The sequence below is a fragment of the Adiantum capillus-veneris genome, chromosome 2 (assembly GCF_014529385.1).
Source record: "Adiantum capillus-veneris isolate H3 chromosome 2, ASM1452938v2, whole genome shotgun sequence".
In the NCBI taxonomy this organism is placed as follows: domain Eukaryota; kingdom Viridiplantae; phylum Streptophyta; class Polypodiopsida; order Polypodiales; family Pteridaceae; genus Adiantum; species Adiantum capillus-veneris.
Window position 1 is genome coordinate 64,804,687 of NC_140932.1, and position 22,002 is coordinate 64,826,688.

Genomic DNA, 22,002 nt, shown 5'->3' on the forward strand with positions numbered 1-22,002 from the left:
CCCCTAATCGGATCCACATTCTTCTCCCCTTGAGCGCGGCGTTCGTTGGCTGAAGGTAATGTTCCCAAACATGTTTTCTTTGTCGGAACATACTCTTGAGGTAGGCGTAGGAAAAGCCCTGGAGACCTACCGCGTGAAGATCTTGCTGGGACATTGGTCACGTCGTCAAGAGGCATTGTAGGATGGAGAGATGGAGCTTGAAGGATGGAGAGATAGAGCTTGTAGGATGGAGAGATGGAGCTTGAAGGATGGAGAGATAGAGCTTGTAGGATGGAGAGATAGAGCTTAAAGGATGGAGAGATGGGTGCGTAGGTGCAGCAGCAGGTGCAGGTGCAAGGGGGATGGGTGTAGGAGAGGAGCTTAGATTAGGAGAGAGAGTTTTCAATTTTGGGGGGAATTTTCTAAAAGTTTAGAGGGAGTAAAAAAATGTTGAATTTTGAGTAATTTAACTTAAAAAACTTTTTTTTATTATGTGTATATGTTGGGGGTACTTTTTAGGGGGGAATAGAGTTTTTTTGAAAGTTTTTGAAAAAAGTCATTTTTTTGACCTCTTTGACCCACATATTTGCTTAGGTGGCATGGGAGAGTTAAGAGGCCACTTACAAGTTGGCCAAAAAGGTAGAGAGAGAAGACTCCCTACCCCCCTACTTTTCAAATGGTTTACCCCCCCCTTCCCTACTTTTTAAATGGTTACCCCTCCCCCCTTCCCCCTACCTTTTTAGGGGTCAAAGGTGGAGGAGACCCTACCAAAATAGCCCCATTCAAAGCCTTTGTCCCCCTTAATCTTGGCAGGCTTCCTTTAAATTAGGGATTCTTACAAGGCCCATGGAGAGTCCATTTTTTTCCTAATGTTTTAGGTCTTCCATGAATACAAGAGATGACATCCCCGTGTTCCAAGATTTGATTTCTATGCTTATTCTTGAGGAGAAGAATCTTGACACATCTTCTTCTCATGGCAGAAATAATTCTGAACAGACCTTCTATTCTAACTCCAACAGAGGTAGAGGTAGAGGTCGTGGTCGAGGCCCAAGGGGTTGCAGGGGCCAATTTTTGGAAGGTCAATCAAATCAAAACAATACAGGTGGCAGGGGAAACTAGTCTCAAGGCAGGGGGAGTCAAAGAGGTCGTGGTGCAGGATCAAGCAGGTAGCAACATACTCCAGATAGCAGAGAATGTTGGACTTGTGGTGAAAGAGGTCACATGTCACGTGACTGTCCAAAGGGAAAAGCAAGTGGAAAGAGAGAACAGGCCAACTATGCATCTACTAGCAGAGATGCAGATGACAGCAAAAACGAGTGCATGTTTGTTATGCAGCATGTAATGAATACAATGACTGCAGAGAATTCCACCCAAGATGATGTTTGGTATGTGCCTCTAATCACATGGCGTCTCGTGGAGAGTGGTTTAGAGATATGCGCAAACCAGATGTGTCAAGCTATGTGTAGACAGGAGATGACACAGCTCACCCCATTGCTCATGTAGGGGACATACCTCTAAATACGAAGAGTGGGAAATCAAAGTACTTAGCAGATGTACTTCATGTCCCAAACATTACAAAGAATCTTGTTTCTGTTGGACAAATGGTTGAGCAGGGTTTGCAGGTTCGCTTCAATCCAAATGGCTGTTATGTAGAAGATTTCCAGAATGGCTGTAAGCTGATCACAGAGGGAAAATGTGTGGGCAGAATGTTTACGCTGAATGTAGACATGCCTGAGGTAAAAGCTGCATTATTTGCACAGGGCATAGTTGTTGTGACTGATGTTGACATTTAGCACAAATGCATTGGCCATGTCAATGAGCAGAGATTGCGTAGCATGCAATCAAAACAGATTGTAAAAGGTTTGCCCAAATACAAGGTGGATGGTATGCATAAAGTGTGTGCAGCATGCCAGTTTGGAAAACAGTCAAAGGGCTCATTTCCACATGAGCGCAATGTATGTAAAAAGCCACTTGAGGTGGTGCACACAGATGTTTGGGGTCCAACCGATACTGCAAGTATACATGGTTGCAGGTATTATGTCTCTTTCATTGATGACCATACAAGGAAAGTATGGGTCTACTTCATGCGTAACAAAAGTGAAGTGTTTGGTCACTTTCAAGACTTCAAAGTCATGATTGAGAAGGAGACAGATATGCAAATCAAGACATTGAGGTCAGATGGAGGGGGAGAGTACTTCTCCAATGATTTTTCAGATTTTCTACGAATGCATGGTATACGCAGGCAGTTTACATGCAGATATACTCCACAACAGAATGGGGTCGCAGAAAGGAAAAACAGGCACATTGCAGAGGTTGCACGTGCATTGATGAATGAGAAGAATATGCCTCATCATTTCTGGGCTGAAGCCGTAAATACAACTGTGTACATTATGAACAGGACACCTACAGCTGCGGTGCATGATGTAACACCCGAGGAAAAGTTTACAGGTACAAAGCCTGATTTGGCACACTTGAAAGTGTTTGGCTGTAAATGGGTGTATAAAACCAAGCATAAGGTTGATGGTAACATTGAGCGTCACAAGGCAAGGCTGGTCGCAAAGGGTTATGCACAGAAGTATGGCATAGACTATGAGGAGACCTTTGCTCCAGTGGCAAAGATGACGACTGTGAGAGATGTCATAGCAGTGGCTGCATCTAGAGGATGGATTATGCATCAAATGGATGTAAAGAATGCCTTCTTGAATGGTGAGTTGCAAGAGGAAGTGTATATGGATCAGCCACCTGGTTATGTCGATCCAGGTTACCCAGATTATGTATGCAGACTTCTCAAAGATTTGTATGGTTTGAAGCAGGGCTCTAGAGCATGGTATGACAGGATTGCCAAGTATCTTGTCAGTATTGGTTTTAGGAGAGCTCATGCTGATCATTCACTCTATGTACGTGAGAGTGATGTGGGGATTGTGGTCATTACCATATATGTAGATGACCTTATTATTGTTGGTGACAATGCTATGGAGATTGACCATGTGAAGGGTCTTCTCAAACAGGAGTTTGAAATGAAAGATTTAGGCGAGTTGCGCTACTTTCTTGGCATTGAGGTGATCAGGACTCCAGAGGGTGTATGGCTATCACAGAGATAGTATGCTTTGGACATGTTGTCAAAGTATGGTATGGCTGATTGTAAGCCAATTTCTATTCCCTTGGATGCGAATGCAAAGCTGAGTGCAGAGAAGGGTGATGTTGTTGAGGATGTCAACATGTACAGGAAGATTGTGGGTAGTCTAATCTACTTGACTATCACGAGGCCAGACTTGAGCTACACAGTAGGCTTGGAGAGTCAGTTCATGCAGCTTCCAAGGAAGCCACATTTGGATGGAGTACGACGCACACTTAGGTATGTGCAAGGTACTCTTGACTACGCATTGTTCTATGCAGCAGATGCACCATTAGCATTGTATGGGTATACAGATGCAGATTGGGCAAGTAGCATTGTTGATAGGAGATCTACGAGTGGCTTCATGTTCTCTTTTGGGAGTGCTACTGTTACTTGGAGCAGCAAAAAGCAGCCTACGGTTGCTTTATCGAGCACAGAGGCCGAGTATAGAGGTGCAGCAGTTGCGGCGTGCGAGGTAGCTTGGCTACGCACATTACTTGAGGACTTGGGAGTGCAGGTGGACCAGCAGATTTTCATCCATTGTGACAACCTCAGCAGCATGCAGTTGGCTAGGAACCCAGTGTTCCATGCCAGGACCAAACACATAGAGGTCCATTACCACTACGTTCGAGAGCGAGTATTGGCGGGCGACATCGACTTGGTCTACGTCAGCACAGAGGAGCAGATAGCGGATATCTTTACCAAGGCCCTCGGAGCTGAGAAGCTTCGACGTTTCCGGACTATGCTTGGACTCTGCGACATGCAGAGCTCGAGGGGGAGTGTTGAGATGTTGAGCTCTACACCTTGAGCTGGCATCCACTATGGGTCTTGGCGGCTTATGGCATTTACTCACTGGCGCGTTAGGTGACCGACACGGAGGATCTCTGCCAGTGATTCTACAGCTGGACTACACTTATAGTGCCAGCCTAGTACGCTTCTAGTGAGTTCACACTTAGTGACCGCATGTACATATGTGCTACTTTTCAGCTTTAGCACTTAGTCATTTTGTACTCTCTTTTGTGTGAAGAAGAAGAAGAAGCGTTCCATCTCTGTGTGCTTTGTGCTTGTCTTGTGTAGCTCTCTTGCATCCTCATTCTTTACAAAGCTCAACTCTATCAAGCTTGGAGAAGGTTCCCACATCAAGCTCAGACCTAGCACCTCAAGCACGACAAGCACCTTAGTCATCAAGCACGACAATCACCTCAATCACCTTAGTCAGCAAACACGTCAAGCACCTCAAGCTTGGGCCGGGTTCCCACCTCAAACACAGCCCTAGCTTGACTAAGGTCAAAGGAATTTTTAACACTAACCTTTGGAGGTCTTTAATGAATCTAACCCTAAGGTCTTTAAGGTCCATTAGGTAGAATTGCTCTTTGACAGACCATCTCTCATTTGGACCCTTTTACCTTGGCCCGTGTTGAGATAGATCCATGAGCACATGTCTATATCCTAACCCTTGTTCCCGTTTATTCTCTCACATTAAATGATCAGTTTAATATGAGAAAATAATTTGGATTGGTTAGATATTAGATTTTATGACATTACCTCTCTCTCTAGTGAACTTACGGTAGGATCTAAATATTTTCTCCATCAAACGATTGAATGTCGCCGGGCATTTATTCAAGCCAAAACACATGACTCGATATTCATAAAGACCAAACGTTGTACAAAACTCGGTTTTTAGGATATCTTCATTCACTATCCTTATTTGATGATAGCCACTTTTAAGGTCAATCCTGCTGAAGTAGGTAGAGCCTTATAACTTATCGGATCGACCCATGGTACGGGAAATCTGTTTTTGATAGTGATATGGTTTAGCGCTCGATAGTCCACATACATGCGGTATGCACCATCTTTCTTTTGCACTAAAAGGACCGGAGAACAAAAGGGAGAGGAGCTAGGCCTCACCATCCCTTTGTCTATCACTTCTTGTACTTGCCTCATGATATCTTCTTGTTGAGCTTGGGAAACTCGATAGGGAGGCTTGTTAGGCAGTGAGATTCCTGGTAGGAGGTCAATTCGATGGTCATCATCCCCTCGTTTTGTAGGTAAGTCCATAGGGATATCATCAGTGAACAAATCTTGAAATCCATTTAGAAAATTAGATGTAACATTTAATGGCCTAGTAGCTTGTGTGTAGCGGAAAATAGCATGAACATAGTGAGCATTTCATTATAATAGATTCCTAATGAGAATAACAAGAGTGCTTGGGTGGAAAGAGCAACAAAAATCATAACACCTAGTTAGATAGCATCAACAATACTTCAAAAGAGAGAGAAATTAAGCAATTGACAACAGTCGAGGACCAGATTTGCATGGAGCCGGTCCCCCCTCTAGAAGGCTTTGTATTATGGTTTCTCCCATCAAGAGAGACATTTTACAATACAATTCTTTGTGTTCCTTCAATACTAGCTAGTGTTATGAAGATGGAAACTTCAAGCACTAAGCACAACACTTATTAAACACAGCATCAATTCCCTCATGGTCTCAGGCCCAAGACCTCACACACCTTTGAAGATGGTGAGAGATAGCGGGGTATCAGAGTAGATTGAGAGGAAGAAGGAGTATGCTTACGAGAAAGATATACATCTCCTCACATAATCACTCTTATTAGCACATATTAGCTTAGTAATCAACATGGTAGAGGAGTGAGCATGCATTGAAGCTTGGCTCTTGGTTGGATTTTCATCACAAAGCCAAGAAATGTTGGTATAGGCCTCCCTTCTCACAAGCTTGGAGTAGGTGGTAAGCTTTCCATTAAATCTTGAGAAGGAGAGAGAGAGAGTCTTCTTGCTTGACACATAGATTGTGCGAGTGTGTAAGTCAATAATACCTTTGAAAAATCAGCCCCCTCTCTCTCTTGGTCAACCCTTCTTGCTATTTGCTCGTCCTCACACCTCATTGGACCTCCCTAGGCCTAGCCAATGGAAATTAAGCAGCATAAGTGATAGTCTTCTGATATGTGTCCTCCTTTCCCCTTTTGTGAGAGCTTTAGGTAATTACTTAATTCAACTAAACTCTCATTGGACCCCTTTGCCTCCTGGACAATAGGAATCATGCAAGCCATTGGGCTATTGAATGCTCATTGGACACCTTAGGAGACTGTCCAATAGTGTTCTAGAGAGCTTAATTCTTATTGGTTCTTTTATTAAGTGTTTTTAATTAATTAAATTAGATTTACTCTAGCCTAATTCTCATTGGTCCACCTCCAAGGCCATCCAATAGGAATTGAGTACACCTTGTGGGCATCAAGGCTAGGGAGCTGACATGTGTCCCTCATTCCCTTTGTGTAAAGGGAGTGTGTGTGTGTGTGTGTGTGTGTGTGTGTGTGAGTTTCTCTCTCATCTCCTACTTCTAGGGCTTGCCCTCTCTTATGTAGGGATGGTTGAAGACTTTTGGGACACATACAAAGCATCCAATTTTCCTAGGCTTTTGATCTTTGGACACAACCTTTGAATTTTGGAACCTTAGCATTTTGGAAGTCTTAATGGGCTGAACCTTAGGGTCTTTTGAGCCCATTTTTCACATAGCTCTTTTGCAGATGGTCCCCCTCTTTGGATCCGTTTTTTCCCTCCTTTGGATCCCTATTGCGGACGGTCTGCTAACTTAACCAATATTCTAGCTTTTTCTCCCCTGGAACTTCCCCATATTAGATGATCAGTTTAACATGAGAAAATCATTTGGGAGAACTAGATATTGATTATTATGACATTACCTCTCTCTTGAAATCATAGTTGTCCTCAACTATGGGGTAGAGAAGATAAAGCATATTCATTAGTCCTTTTTCCTAGCGGGTAGAGGATCCCTATGTTACCCTACGACATCGTTCCAGAATGGATGACTAGTCCATTTGGCGCTTGAGAGCCTAAGCTGCCGCAAGCATGTTTGCACATTAGTCCTATCAATCTTCCATAGTAGAGTGACAAGCTCTACTTGGTGTTTGAGAGACGTTGTCTCCGCAAACTTGATCTAAGCATGCATACTACTTCATTTTTGTGCACAATAAAGAAAAATAGAGTCTTATAAGACAAAAAATTTGTTCATTTTTAACATTTGTACATTTGCTTACTCTAGGGACGCATTGTAAGCATTGACAAGGTTTAGGTTATCCTTTAATTGTATGCCTTGCATCCATCTAGCATCTTCAAAAGGATAATTCTTAAACTTAATAAGATATCGTCGGATAGTCTTACCGCCTCTTAGTACCTTGTCTTCATGTCGGAAAATGGACTCGGACTGCAGGACCTCTTCTTGGTCCTCAATCTCTGGTGGGTCTTCAATAGTTGGTTCTTGAGGTGGCTCTCCTTTGTGAGGCTTTAGTAGGCTCACATGAAAAGCATTGTGTATGAGATAATGGCTGGGCAACTTGAGTTGATAGGCCATCTCATTGATTGGCCTAAGAATATGGAAGGGACCATAGTACCTTTTTGTTAACTTAGCATAGTACTTTTAGTGTCCTATAGGATTCTTGCCCGTCGTGTGCCTTAATTGAGCCTTGGAAAATTTTAATAAGACCCAATCATTTTTTAAAAAGGCTTGGGCTCTTCTGTGCTTGTTAGCAGCAACCTTTTTCCTTTGCTGTGAGATAGAGATAACATTCTTAATCTTTTGGAAAGATTCTTGTAGGTCTCGGCTATACTCATCTGTAGCAAAGATCTTCCTATGTACCTTAAGCAGCAGGGGACTTTTTTATCTTCCCTCAATTACCTCAAAACATGCTTTTCTCGTGGAAGTATGTACAATGTTATTGTAGGCATACTCCACTAAGGGTAAGTACTTCTCCCATTGGAATCTTTGATCTACTTCCTTACATAGGCTTTTAGTAGATCGAGAACTGCTAGGTTAGCTATTTCACTTTGGCCATCCGTTAGCTATTGAAATAGCTAGGCTAGCTATTTCACTTTGGCCATCCGTTTGCGGGTGATAGGCCGAAGAGAAATTTAGCCTTGTTCCTAAATTCTTAAAGAGACCCTTCCAAAAATTACTAGTCATTATTATTATAGTATCTCTATCCGACACTATACACCTTGGCAAGCCATGGTACTTGAAGATTTGTGAAATGAAGAGGGTTGCCATTTGATGGGCTTTGATAGTCTTTTTGACAGGTATAAAATGAGCTTGTTTATTGGACCTGTCTACTATCGTCCATATTCCCGTATTCCCATAGATAGACTTAGGCAATCCAAAGATAAAATCCATGGATATGATCTCCCATGGTGAATTAGGAATTGGCAAAGGTTGCAGCAGTCCAGGTTGCTTCCCTCTATCAAACTTTGTCTTTTTGCATACCACACATTTAGAAACATACTCAATAGAAATATGTTTCAATCCCCTTCAGGGTAGATTGAATCCCTTTATGACCCGCATAAGGAGGAGCATGAGCTTCATACATTACTTTCTCACGTAGTGAGCTAGTAACGCATAGTCTATTGCCATAGAGAAGATAACCATCTTGTAAGGTAAATGGTTCCTCTTTCTTACCTAATGCAAGGGATGAAATAACATCTCTAAAATTGGGATCAATAGCATACTCATCTATCATAGAAGATAGATCATTGTGAGTTGCTATGGAAACCGCATTCACTCTCGGATGTCTTGAGAGTGCATCGGCTAATTGATTATGCTTGCCAGCAATGTGAGCAATATGAAAATGAAATTGCAAAAGGAAATTGCCCACCTCATTTGTTTGTCGGAGAGCTTGTTCTGTGTCATGAAGTACTTAAGACTTTGGTGATCCGTTCGCAGAATGAAAGGAGTCCTCAATAAGTAGTGCTTCCATGAGTCTAAGGCATGTAGAACTGCGAGGAGCTCCTTTTCATATATGCCTAGATCTTGCTCAACAGAGTCGAGCCTTCGACTTTCATAGCCTATGGCGTGCCCTTCATGGAGCAAAACAGCTCCAAGGCAATCACCACAAGCATCAAAATGGGACCCCAAATGGCTTTGAGAGATCCAGTAGTGTAAGCACAGTTTGAGAGATAAGCTTTTCTTTAAGCTTTACAATGCTTTAGCAGACCATGTATACCTAACGTTTTTCTTTGTTAGGCATGTAATGATCCTGTTATTAGTGAGAACTTTTCTATGAAGCGTCTATAGTATGCACACATACCTATAGAGCTTCTTAGTTCATGAAGATTCCTTGGTTTAGGCCATCCTTTTATTATCTCTAACTTTGATGGATCCATTTGGATGCCATCTTGAGAGATAATGTGACCTAAATACTGAATCTCTTGTAAAAGAAATTCACTTTTCTTTCGATTAACATAAAGTTTATTCTCTCTTAAAACTTGAAATATTACCAGGAGGTGTTGCTTCTATTCGTCTAATGAATTAGAGTCGATGATGATATCATCAAAGAACACTCCAATAAAGGTTCAGTGAAGCCTGAATAGCTTCTCCATCAAGCGGTTGAATGTGGCTGGTGCATTGGTCAAGCCAAAAGGCATGACAATGTATTCGTAAAGACCAAACGTAGTGCGAATGCGGTCTTTACAATGTCTTGATCAATTATCCTTATTTGACGATAGCCGCTTTTTAGGTCAATCCTACTGAAGTAGGTGGACCCTTGTAGCTTATCAAATAGGTCTTCTACCCGTGGAACAGGAAACCTATTTTTGATAGTGATCCTATTTAGTGCTCTATAGTCGACACACATGCGATACATGCCGTCTTTCTTTTGCACTAATAACATAGGAGAACAAAATGGAGATGAGATAGGCCTAACCATGCCCTTCTCAACTAACTCATGCACTTGCCACATAATCTCCTCTTGTTGAGCTTGAGAAACTCTATAAGGAGGTTTATTAGGCGGTGAACTTCCTGGAAAAAGTTCAATTGGATGGTCATCATTACCTTGTTTAGGAGGTAACTCACAAGGGATGTCGTCAATAAAGAAATCTTGAAACCCCTTGAGAAAATTGCATAACTCTAATTCCTTTTGATTGTGTATATTTTTTTTTGTTAAAACATTAGGTTCATTTTAAGAATCTTTAACAAAAATCGTGTACACGAAAATAGAGCTCTTTATTGATTTGTTGAAAGCTTGTGTACGTACAATGGGTATTGTGTTCCCCATTTCCTTAGCATCTATGTACATACCTTTTTCCTGAACTTAAAGGAGATTCCTTTTCACGGAATTTAACATTGACATCCATGTGATCAAACCATGATGCCCCTTGGATTACATCCTCATGCTTGAGAGGAGAGATAAAGAAGTCCTCTTTGTCCACATAGCTTTAGACATGGAGCCTCAATTTCCCGATTAAGGGAGTGACTGAAGCTTCTTGCCCCTTGAAAGCACCGTGTGCGGGTAGGACATCTCCCATCTCATAGGCTTGTATGCCTAGCTTGGTGGCCAACTCTGTGGATATGAAATTGTGAGTAGAACCGGGGTCAAAGAGAATAAAAACACCATGTTCTCTTACCTTTTCCCAAGCATGGCATAGAGGAGATCCTTTGTAGTGAATTTCCTCCTCTTGGATTTTGACCAAGGTAGCTCTAGGAGGTTCATGGCGGGTGTTCTTTTGGGGATAAGCGCAGTACGCATGCCCTTGCTCCCCGCACTTGAAACAACGGTTATTCTTGCGATAACGCTCAAGCTCTTCAGGAGAGAGTTTATTTTTGCCTTTGTAAACTCCCTTCTCTTTAGCTTTGTTGGAGTTGCCCTTTGGAGACTTTTGGACATTGTCCTTCCCCCTAGGCTCATTGGAACCCTTGTTTTCCATGGGCTTAGAATTTCTTTAGCCCCCGTTTGAAAATTGATTTGAGAAGCCACTATAGTATGGTGTATAACCGCCGATATGGTGCGTGGACTCCGCCATCTCTTCAATTAAGCCCGCACAAAATTGTTGCTTTTTCTTTCCAAAATCGAACTTCTTGAAGACAATGGCTTTGAGTTGTAAGTCCCAAAACTTTTCTGCATATTTGTGAATGGATTCATACGGAGAGAACTTCAAGCTTCGCCATTCGGTGAGTACTTTGTCTTTGGCATCAATGGCCAAAAACTGCTTCATAATGGAATCTCTTAAAGCCTTCCATGTTTGTGGAGCTTCATCATTGGCCCATAGGCTAGACCAACATTGTCTGGTGGACTTTTGAAAGTGCATAGCTACATGTCATAGCTTAGAGGAGTCTGTGAAGCCCTAATCTCCAAACGCCACATTGAACTCTTGGATAAAGACCAAGACTTTGTCCATAGCACCAAAGGTGCCACCGTAGGTAAGAAAAGAGATGCTCTTCTCTCCCTCTTTCAACTTCTTGAGCTTGGATGACCTCTTCCATGCGTCATAGGATTTCCTATGGCCTCTTCTTTTTTATGGTTCAAAAGTTGCACCATCACTTTCTTCAGGAGATGAAGAATTTGAGGAAGATGGAGAAGAGGGTGACCTCTTTCTCGCCATTTTCTTGCATTGATCTTCATTGTCTTCACCATCACTTTCATAAGAGGAAGAGGATAAAGAAGATGGAGAAGAGGGTTTCCTCTTTCTCGCCTTTTTCTTCTCTTGCTTTTTGTCATCCCTCTTTGAAGTATGGTGTGGAGAAAGTATGCGATGGTCTTCTCCGTTTTGGAGGTGATGGAGAGCGTTTTAGCCTGCCGTCTTCGTGGAGCCATCTCCACCGAGGTGCTAGGAGACTCACTTCTTTCTTGTTCGTTCGGTGGAGGCTCTTGATTTCTCCTTTGAGAAGGAGATGCATCATCAAGGAGTAAATTTTTGAGCCCTTCGTATGGATCCTCTTCTTCTTCTCTCCAATTCTTCTTCTTCCCGAATTGGAGAGAGGCCTCTTTTGGAAGTCTTTCAAGGAGGCTTCCTAGTGCTCTCTCGTCATGGTGGGGAGCTTGGAGATTCCCATGAGCACGAAGCTACCGTTGCACTTCACTTTGGAGGGATGGATTTCCCATGGCTTGTTGAAGCCTAGAAACAAGATAGTTAACAAGCATCGGGGCATCATTAGTAGCCTGCTCATTAGCAAACTCAAAGTTATCAACATTAATTTCACTCTCTTTACTATTGTCATCCATTCTAACAAATTTTAGGTGTACACCTAAAAAGGTGTACTTTGGCACTTCCAAGCCCTAGTTGCTACTCCTCTTTACCCCTTTAGAAAAAGCACTCAAGCTATTGTACCCGTGGCTTGAATGCCATTAATTGCAAGGAATAGAAGAGAGGGACATTCAACACCAAAACAACATTGGTGGGATGGGAGAAATGGGAACACACACAGAACACAAACTAGATGCCTCTCTATAGCCCAACAGATATCCAACACCCCAAGCCACACAGAATCATACACACATGCACACCTTCTGCCGACCTTCACAATACAAACCGCCTTCAAGCAATCACGGCTACATGCACTCACACATGAGCACTTCAATACAGGAAACCCACCAACAAACCATTGTATCCCGACACCACTGGATGCTTACAACTCCCCAATCTGTAAATGCACTCACACAGAGAGGCGACACACGCCTCGACCACACATACAAGCTGCCTTCACAATATCTCTACCTCCCTCTCTGCTCACAGAGACAATCCTGGAGCAACCGCTACCACGGGCATACGGCAAAGAACATGAGACAAATAATAGTGACAGAAAAATCGACAAAAAAAACACAACCAACTATGTATCGCATAACCCCAATCAAATACAATGATGGCGAATTTGACAGTCGACAACTTCACAGTGTGATGCTTCGTGCTGATTGATCCTCCTTGCACTTGGTCCTCGACGACTGCTCTTGCTTGGCAAAACCTTTGTCTACTTGGCGGCTCTATCCTTGTCGACTTGCAGCCCCCTTTTACTGCATGGCTAGTTGCCCCTTCTGTCATAACCCTTGATGGCTACTTAGCCCTGGTCGTGTAAAACCCTGGCTGCCACTTGCTACTGCCCAATGGCGCCTCAAAAGGCCCTCCTCTGTGTATGGCAGTTCCTCATGCACCCGCCAACCTTGGCCAGTTGCTTCGCTCCACAAAAGAAACCCCACAGCCCCTACCTTCTTAATGCAACGAGCAGCCCAGGCCCTTGCTCAACTCCCCTGGCTTGCCTACTTCACCTGCTCTCCCGTTTTTTCCAACAGCATGCCTATTCAGGGAACTCCTCTGGATGGCGCTCCCCCTCTGGCTGCCTATGGCTATCCTCTGGCCCTCGCTTCAAGAGGTGGTGCCCCTTGGCCACACCCCACCTTGCTCTTCTGCCCACTGACGGCTCTGACCATGCGATGGACAACCCTCTATTGGGCGGACAAGTACAATGTTCGCCAGATATCAAACATCACCTTTTTATTTATATTTGTAACAATACAACACCAATCAATTAAGCAGTTAAGAGAATGTTTCTCTGCGTGTGTGGGTCTGCATGAGTCTGAGAGAGAGAGCGCCGGTTTGTGTCTCTGATCAGACAAGGGTTGTGAGTTGTGAGTCCAACATGGTATGATCGCCTCTTTTCTGGAGCGCTTGTGGTGGCCCTGTACCAGCTACACGTTATACACGCTCTCGCTACACCCTCGCTCCTCTCTCTTACCTACAGCAACACCTCATAACCATGCCTGCAGCGCAAGTGCTGCCATCAAAATTGGTGAGGCTAATCAAGAAGGCGAAGGCTCCCTCCTGCCGAGTCAAGGAGAAGAAGAAGAGAACGGTCAACAGTACCCTGGCGAAGGCTACCTCCTGCCGAGTCAAGGAGATGAAGAAGAAAGCGGGTGTGAAGTCCCTGGCGAAGGCTTACTCCAACCAAGTCTTGGAGATGAAGGGCAAGAAGACCCTGACGATGGCGACTCTCTGCTGCCTACGTCAAAATTTAACGGTACTCTCACATTTCCAAACTAATTTTCAGAACTCTGATCTTCCACTCGACACCCATTCTATTATTCAACTTGATTTCCTTGAAGCATATACGGCTGTTCCTCTAATTCCCTCTTTGATTGCCGGATTTGATGCTTCTAACCAAGCTTGCGACCCTCTGTTTCCAACCATGCTTCATGCTATGATGGCTAATGCTTACTCCTCTCGCCCTTGAGTCAAAATGAAAGGCTTCTCTTGCCTGAGGGGATGCTGAAAATGAAGATGATGATGCTCAAGAAGGTGCTGCTGACAATGATGATGAAGAAGAAGAAGATGAAGCTGCTGAAATTGAAGATGCTGGTCTTAATCTTCTCTCTCCTATGAAGTCAAAGCTCGAAAGAAGATTGTACCGAAGCCTCAGGAGCGGACCAAGCATAAAGCGAAGCTACTTCAATTCTTCCTCATGAGATCTATGATAGATCCGGGCTAGTTCCACTGCATGCTTGTATGCATTACGCATGTAGTTAAATATTGTAAAAGCGAAGCACCAAGCAAACCCAATAGGGGAATGGGGTGCATCTCTTTCTGTTCTTTGATATCTGTTCGGACATAGTCCTTGAGGGGCAGTATTGGGCGGACAAGTACAATGTTCGCCAGATATCAAACGTCACCTTTTTATTTATATTTGTAACGATACAACACCAATCAATTAAGCAGTTAAGAGAACGTTTCTCTTTGTGTGTGGGTCTGCGTGAGTCTGAGAGAGAGAGTGCCAGTTTGTGTCTCTGATCAGACAACGGTTGTGAGTCCAACACCCTCTCTTCCCATCAATTGGTCCTTCTTTTCGTGGTCGCCCTTCTTGTAGCGGTTGCTTTCACTGTCCTGCACCACCTGTCCTGCACCACCTGGTCATGGTCCCCTCTCTTTGACAACACTTGGCCCCCTCTTCAACGTCAACCACTGCCCATTCCCTTCATTCAATGGTCACCTGGGCATTCTACACTGGCTCTACCTCCTCTCTCCACTTTCTTGGGCGCACCCTCAGCCCGCCTTCCTGCTCGTTAACCTGCAGACCTCAACTGCCCCGCCTCTGACTTGAACGGGCACGTTCCTCCTCTTGGTCTGCAGCCCACCGGCCCCGTCTCCTTGTGCTCCCCCCTTTAGCCCTCCTCCTTCTCAATGCTCATGGCTTGCATGCCACAGATGGAGCCCTCTCTGCATACCAACTGCCGTCCACTTTAGCAACCACCCGCCACTCACCTGGCTCATGCAAGGCTGGCATTTCCCATGCTTGGCAGTCCTCTCCTCCCACCTGTCGAGTCTCCCATGCATCCCAACAAATGGAGCCTTCTTCACTCAGTCGACCGCAGCTGACTCGTTTTTTCTTTAGCAGGGCCATCTTTAAAAAAAACTTAACTTGCGACTTAACTGCCATTCCCACCGGATGCCGATCACCTCCAAAAGCTTTGAAACTTTTACCATCATTTGGAGACGACCTGGCTTTTACGGCCGCAAGAAGATAATCATTGGCCTTCTAGAACCAAACCATCTCTTTGATATTCGTAAATATTGCCGCTACAAGCATTGGATGCTTCGACCATCACTGTAATCATGGTAGATGGCCTCGTCCTAGCTTTAATGTGAAATGGATCTGGAAAAACCTTCAAGTGACAAGCCAATGGTCGAACCATAAAGGAGCTGAAGACCATGTTCATGCATCGGCAAGCACTTCGACCATTAGTGACCAAAAGCCAATACTTGACCTGCTAATTGCCACATCTGGCATACACATCATCATCAAGCTTGCCGTTATCGACATCTGGCACCGACTCCACCGCTTCGACCTGTATCTACATGATTCCATAGCGAGGCTATAGCCATTATTTTGGACCGACATAACTTAGTTGTACCATCATTTTCCCAACCCCTCGTTGAGCATTCATGCTCAACCACATCATATTTAGATAATATATCATTGCATAAGAAGAAAACTGATAGACACTATGTACAACAAGATAGATAAATAGCAGTAGATATATAAAGAGAGATTCACTGGCTGTAGCACCCACCTAGGTCAAATGGAAAGCTGCATGCTTTCCCAAGCATGATTGTAGTCTCTCCCAGATAAAAAATGTGGCTTTGGTCATCGTCACCCGTTTGTAAAGCACATACAAACAATCCCTGCTTTGTACCAGAAAACCTGTAAGCCGACCACTCTTGCTTCAACTTGTATCCATAAACTTGCCTTGTAACTGGATAAGAATGTACTATACCAACATCTGTAGCAGCGGCATCATATGAAACCAACTCGCCACCGGCTAGAGAGATCTCCATAGCATCATCGTCTTTGAAAAACACGACCTGTAGCAAGCGGCATAGTGGTACTTGCATAGCCACTTTCAACAGCATATCTATCAATAACATGGCACCCACCTATGGAAACTGATCATCCAAAGTAGACACTGGCATATCTTCACCTGTACACTCTTCAAACATCATTGGAAAAGGCGGCAAGCCTTGCATACCTTGTATTCTGGCCATAGCTTTAGCAACCAAAACCTGCGACTCGTCATCAACATCAACCACTAGATCATCGAACCCCCAATCTGCTTCGTCAAAGCACTCTTCTTCAATCAACATGGCCTTACCAACACAAAGCAGGAGAGAGGATTGCCCAACCCCCCGGTCTTCACAAACTGGCTCTTCACCTGCAACCTGCTGCTCTTCATCCACCTTATCGACATTCATAACATCATATGTCTCATACCTTGAGAAAGCAGACTCCGTCTCCCATGTGATGTCTGTATCCAAGGCACTGCTATAGCTCGAACACACTTCAGCTTTCTCCACAAAACTCACCGGCTTTGGCACTTCAGCTATCTTCTCCACTGCTTGCTTTCCGGAAGTCACTTGGTCAAGCACATAAAGCGGTACTTGGTAGACTCCTTTCTGCAGCTGTTGAGGCCTCATGGGCCCACACGGTATCGTCTCTTCTCTGTCATCAGGCCTATCCGCTGCTACCACATGTGCATCCACAAAGGGCCAGATTACGTGAAGCTCTTCCCTAGCAATTGGCCTTGGCACCAATGGACTCGCCAGATTCTGCTTTTCCTGTTGCTTCTTTAAAAGCTTCTTCGTCCTGCTCTACGCATAGGCTATTGCCTCCTTGTACATGCACGGTCCATCGATCTTGACTTTATCTCGTACTTTTACATGCAAGCAGTCCACAAACTTGGTCATCTTCAAAAATATGCATTCTCTACAGTAGTTATCTTAACCAACTTGCTCCATATGGCCTCGAACTCCCACACGAATGCTCGGAAATCACCGTCAAGGCTTTGCTTTAGATTGTCCATCATCTGTGTCACTTCACTCCACTGCATGTTGGCCACATATCGGCTTTGGAATGCCGCTTCCACGTGCTCCAATCCTGTTTTTCTTTAGCCTTCAAGCCATCGTACCATACCTTTTCTTTTCCACGAACCAGGAGCGGGAAAGCTTGGGCCACTCCCTCCTCTTTTGACAAGCCACTCTCGAGCAGAAATAGACCATAGTCTTGTAGCCACACTTCAGCATCTTCAACACCTATAAACGTCGAAAAACCCGACCACATCTTGCTTAGTAGCACTTGCTATTTGACACTGGTATCACCGCACAACCGTCTTTGACTTCACGAAGGAGCAATAAGTAGCTCCTCAAATGGGGGCACCACTGATAGGATGGGGGAAATGGGAACACACACAAGACACAAACTAGATGACTCTCTATAGTCCAACAGATATCCAACACCCCAAGCCACACAAAATCACACACATGCACACCTCCTGCCGACCTTCACAATACAGACCGCCTTCGAGCAATCACGGCTACAGGCACTCACACATGAGCACTTAAATACAAGAAACCCACCAACAAACCATCGTATCCCGACACCACTAGATGCTTACAACTTCCCAATTTGTAAATGCACTCACACAGAGAGGCGACACACGCCTCAACCACACATACAAGCTGCCCACACAATATCTCTACCTCCCTCTCTGCTCACAGATACACAATCCCGGAGCCACCACTACCACGGGCATATGGCAAAGAACACGAGGTAGATAATAGTGACAGAAAACTCGACAAAAAAACACAACCAACTATGTATCACATAACTCCAATCAAATACAATGATGGCAAATTCGACAGTCCACGACTTCACAGCGTGATGCTTTGGACTGATTGATCCTCCTTGTACTTGGTCCTCGATGGCTGCTCTTGCTCGGCAAAACCTTTGTCTACTTGGCGGCTCTATCCTTATCGACTGGCAGCTAGCCCCCTTTTACTGCATGGCTAGGTGCCCCTTCTGTCATAACCCTTGACGGCTACTTAGCCCTTGGTCGTGTAAACCCCTGGCTGCCTCTTGCTACTGCCCAATGGCGCCCTCTGTGTATGGCGGTTCCTCATGCACCCACCAACCTTGGCCAGTCCCTTGGCTCCACAAAAAAAACCCCGCAGCCCCTACCTTCTTAATGCAACGAGCAGCCCAGGCCCTTGCTTAGCTTCCCTGTCTTGCCTACTTCACCTGGTCTCCCGTGTTTTCCAACAGCAGGCCTATTTAGGCAACTCCTCTGGATGGCGCTCCCCCTCTGGCTGCCTGTGGCTATCCTCTGGCCCTCGCTTCAAGAGGTGGCGCCCCTTGGCCACAGACTGACGACTCTGACCATGCGACGGACAGCCCTCTCTTCCCATCAACTGGTCCTTCTTTTCATGGTCGCCCTTCTTGCAGCGGCTACTTTCACTCTTCTGCACCACCTGGTCACGGTCCCCTCTCTTTGACAACACCTGGTCCCCTCTTCAACTTCAACAACTGCCCATTCCCTTCATGCAATGGCCACGTGGGCATTCTACACTGGCTCTGCTTCCTCTCTCCACTTGCTTGGGCGCACCCTCAGTCCGCCTTCCTGCTCGTCAACCTGCAGGCCTCAAATGCCCCGGCTCTGACTTGAATGGGCACGTTCCTCCTCTTGGTCTGCAGCCCGGCCCCGGCTCCTTGTGCTCCCCCCGTAGCCCTCCTCCTTCTCAGTGATCGCGGCCTGCATGCCACGGATGGCGCCATCCCTGCATACCAACTGCCGTCCACTTTAGCAGCCACCCGCCACTCACCTGGCTCATGCAAGGCTGGCCTTTCCCATGCTTGGCAGTCCTCTCCTCCCACCTGTCGAGTCTCCCATGCATCCCAACAAATGGCGCCTTCTACCGTCAGTCGACCACAGCTGACTCTCGTTTTTTTCTTTAGCATGGCCATCTTTAAAAAAAACTTAACTTGCGACTTAGCTGCCATTCCCACCGGATGCCGATCACCTCCAAAAGCTTTGAAACTTTTACCATCATTTGAAGACGACCCGGCTTTTACGGCCGCAAGAAGATAACCATTGGCCTTCTAGAACCAAACCATCTCTTTGATATCCGTAGATATTGTCGCTACAAGCATTGGATGCTTCGACCCTCAATGTAATCATGGTAGATGGCCTCGTCCTAGCTTTAACGTGAAATGGATATCCAAAAACCTTCAAGTGACAAGCCAATGGTCGAACCATAGAGGAGTTGAAGACCATGTTCATGCATCAGCAAGCACTTCGACCATTAGTGACCAAAAACCAATACTTGACATGCTAATTGCCACATCTGGAATATACATCATGATCAAGCTTGCCGTTATTGGCATCTGGCACCGACTCCACCGCTTCGACCTGTATTTGCATGATTCCATAGGGAGGCTATAGACATTATTCTGGACCGAAATAACTTAGCTGTACCACCGGCTCCTGCCAAGCTTGTAATAGCTCAGTAGTGGTTAAGTCGTAGGAAAGCCCCGTAGGACTCCACTATTAAGAGCATAGATCTCGACCGTGATGCCCCGTTAACTGCACAAAGGCAGGTGCATTGCAAGGCTGAAAATTTCCTATTCTACTACTCACATGCAATTAATAATACCAACCATTTATAGCTAGCTTGAGGACCTCCCTTCTTGAGCAAGAAAAGAGAGACCTTGTGCTTTGATACCAATGTTATGGAATTGATATCTTATTATTTATTGCAGCTGTGACAGGTGGAAAAGGCTTGATCGAGCTAAGCTATTGCAAAAGGATATCATATTTTATGTACATTTTATTATTCAAGTGCTCTTTATGAGCTTTGGCCATTTATGACCGGCCGGCCAGTTTGTACTCACTTTGACCATTCAAGAATCTATAGATTAAATACGTGCAAGAGGGAAATGGTCACTCTTGCACGGGGGGAGATTGCACCCAGTGCTCGTGTCTATTCCTCTCTCCTCTCCTCTCTTCTCTTTCGCCGTGCCGGTGTAGCACTCCCCTCTAGGAGGTGCATCCGCACGTGCCCTCTCGCTCTATCACGCTCTCTTTTCCTCTTTGTTCATGTACGATTTGATTACATGCTCACAGGCTTTGTCGGGTATGCGTATTTGCGGTGTTTTTGTCGTTTCTATCATGCTATTCGAGGTATTTTGCAGGGATGCTATGTCTTCTGTCTGTAGCAGTGGTATCAGAGCGTAGGCTACGCTCCAAGAGTGAAGATTTTTGACACGTAATAGCTAAGTGTTTTGTTTCCTTATGCTTGTAGCTTTTATTAATTGCTTCAATTTATACTAATTAATGTCGATTATAGGAGATAGATAGTGATTTTTAGAAATTGAAGAGAATCCTTTGTTTATTATCATGATATAGTAATTATTAGTATAATTATGTTAATTGAACATATTGATAGAATAGATTAAACATAATCTTATGCTCGGAATCTTATGGCAATATGCAATAACAAGAGAGGAATAGAATCTCTTTCATGATATCAAGGTTCGTCTACGACTCACAGTATAGGATAACAGGTGAGGAATGTTAGATTTCAATTGCCGGTTAGCTGATAAGAAATCCACGAGAGAATTTGACAAAGGGAAAAAAAGAAGAAGAATAGATTTATGAAGAGGAAGGTAGCCTGAGTTTCGATGAGCAAGAAGTAGAAGAAGAAGGAGAAGACCCAACGAGGAAGATGAAGTTGTAACGGATTTTTATTTTATTTTTTTTCCCGTCTCTCTCTCCCGTCATAAGGAGCAACCTCAAGGACTCATTGCATAGTAGGAAATTAAGAATCACCCCCAATTTAGTCTCTCAAATAATCCTCACATCAAGCTATTGAACCTCGCCAGACTCTCCGCATCCTCCACACATCACCAAGGCGAGTAGCACCAGCAAAACACACGCTCTCTATCTCTTCCTACACAGAGTTCGACCAAGCTGGGCTTACGCAGTCGCCCGCTTCTGGGGTGCTTCTTCCCTGCCGCATGCAGACCACAACTGCGCTAATCTCCTTCTCTCCCCTCTCCAGTTGTGCACATGGAGCAACAAAGGCTCCACGGACAGTTAGCAGTAAAGCTAACCACAAAATTTCACTTTCTTCGCTCTCTCTCTTGCTTTACTTTACTACGCTGCCATGTAGCCAGGTATTAACCACACGCCACTTCAGTCCTCGCACATAGCTCCCACACACTTCACACCGCATGTTTTTCTCTCTCCCCTTGACAACCAGTGGCGTCTCCGCCAACTAGAGCTACCAACCATTTCCGCATGACGGGCTACCCACCACCTCTGCATGCACAAACCCAAACGGCGGCCACCCAAGCTACCAACTAAACCTTTCTCTCTGTCTCTCGGCACAGTCCGCCATGCACGACTGGAGCACATTGATCCTGGTTCGGAAAAAACGACCCCAGACAATAGTGGCGCGTGCCATCCACTTTGAGAGCCGCACCAACTTTTTTCTCTCATCTCTCTCTCTCTCTCTCTCTCTCTCATGCCGACCACAGTTAACTGTCCGTCTCTCTCTTACACTGCGGCGCCAACCGACCTCCCCTTTTTCTCAGCACCCCTCAACTGCAGTGGCCATGCAGTCTTCCTCTCCTTGACCTCCTGGCGGGCAGTACCTCTTACTTTCTCTGTCTCTCACTCTCCGCCAGTCATCGCCACTCTCAGCCGCCAGAGAAAATGGTGCTCTCTTTTTCTCTGCAACCGCCCCACCTCTCCTGCGAGATTCACTTAGTGCATGCAATATGCAACACCATGT

At 44.9% G+C, this 22,002-nt stretch overlaps 1 protein-coding gene and 1 pseudogene across 1 annotated transcript; one reads left to right on the forward strand and one right to left on the reverse strand.

Moving 5' to 3' along the window:
- Positions 1-12,157: 12,157 nt before the first annotated feature.
- Positions 12,158-19,089, reverse strand: LOC147462895 (uncharacterized). The gene has a single exon (XM_086485932.1). The coding sequence runs from the start codon at positions 16,846-16,848 to the stop codon at positions 16,312-16,314; it is 537 nt and encodes a 178-aa protein (XP_086342058.1). The 5' UTR covers positions 16,849-19,089; the 3' UTR covers positions 12,158-16,311.
- Positions 13,523-14,089, forward strand: LOC147462896 (uncharacterized; annotated as a pseudogene).
- Positions 19,090-22,002: the final 2,913 nt, after the last annotated feature.

Coding starts and splice junctions, on each gene's coding strand:
- LOC147462895 (XM_086485932.1), bottom strand. CDS start 16,848: ATGAGGCCTCAACAGCTGCAGAAAGGAGTCTACCAAGTACCGCTTTAT.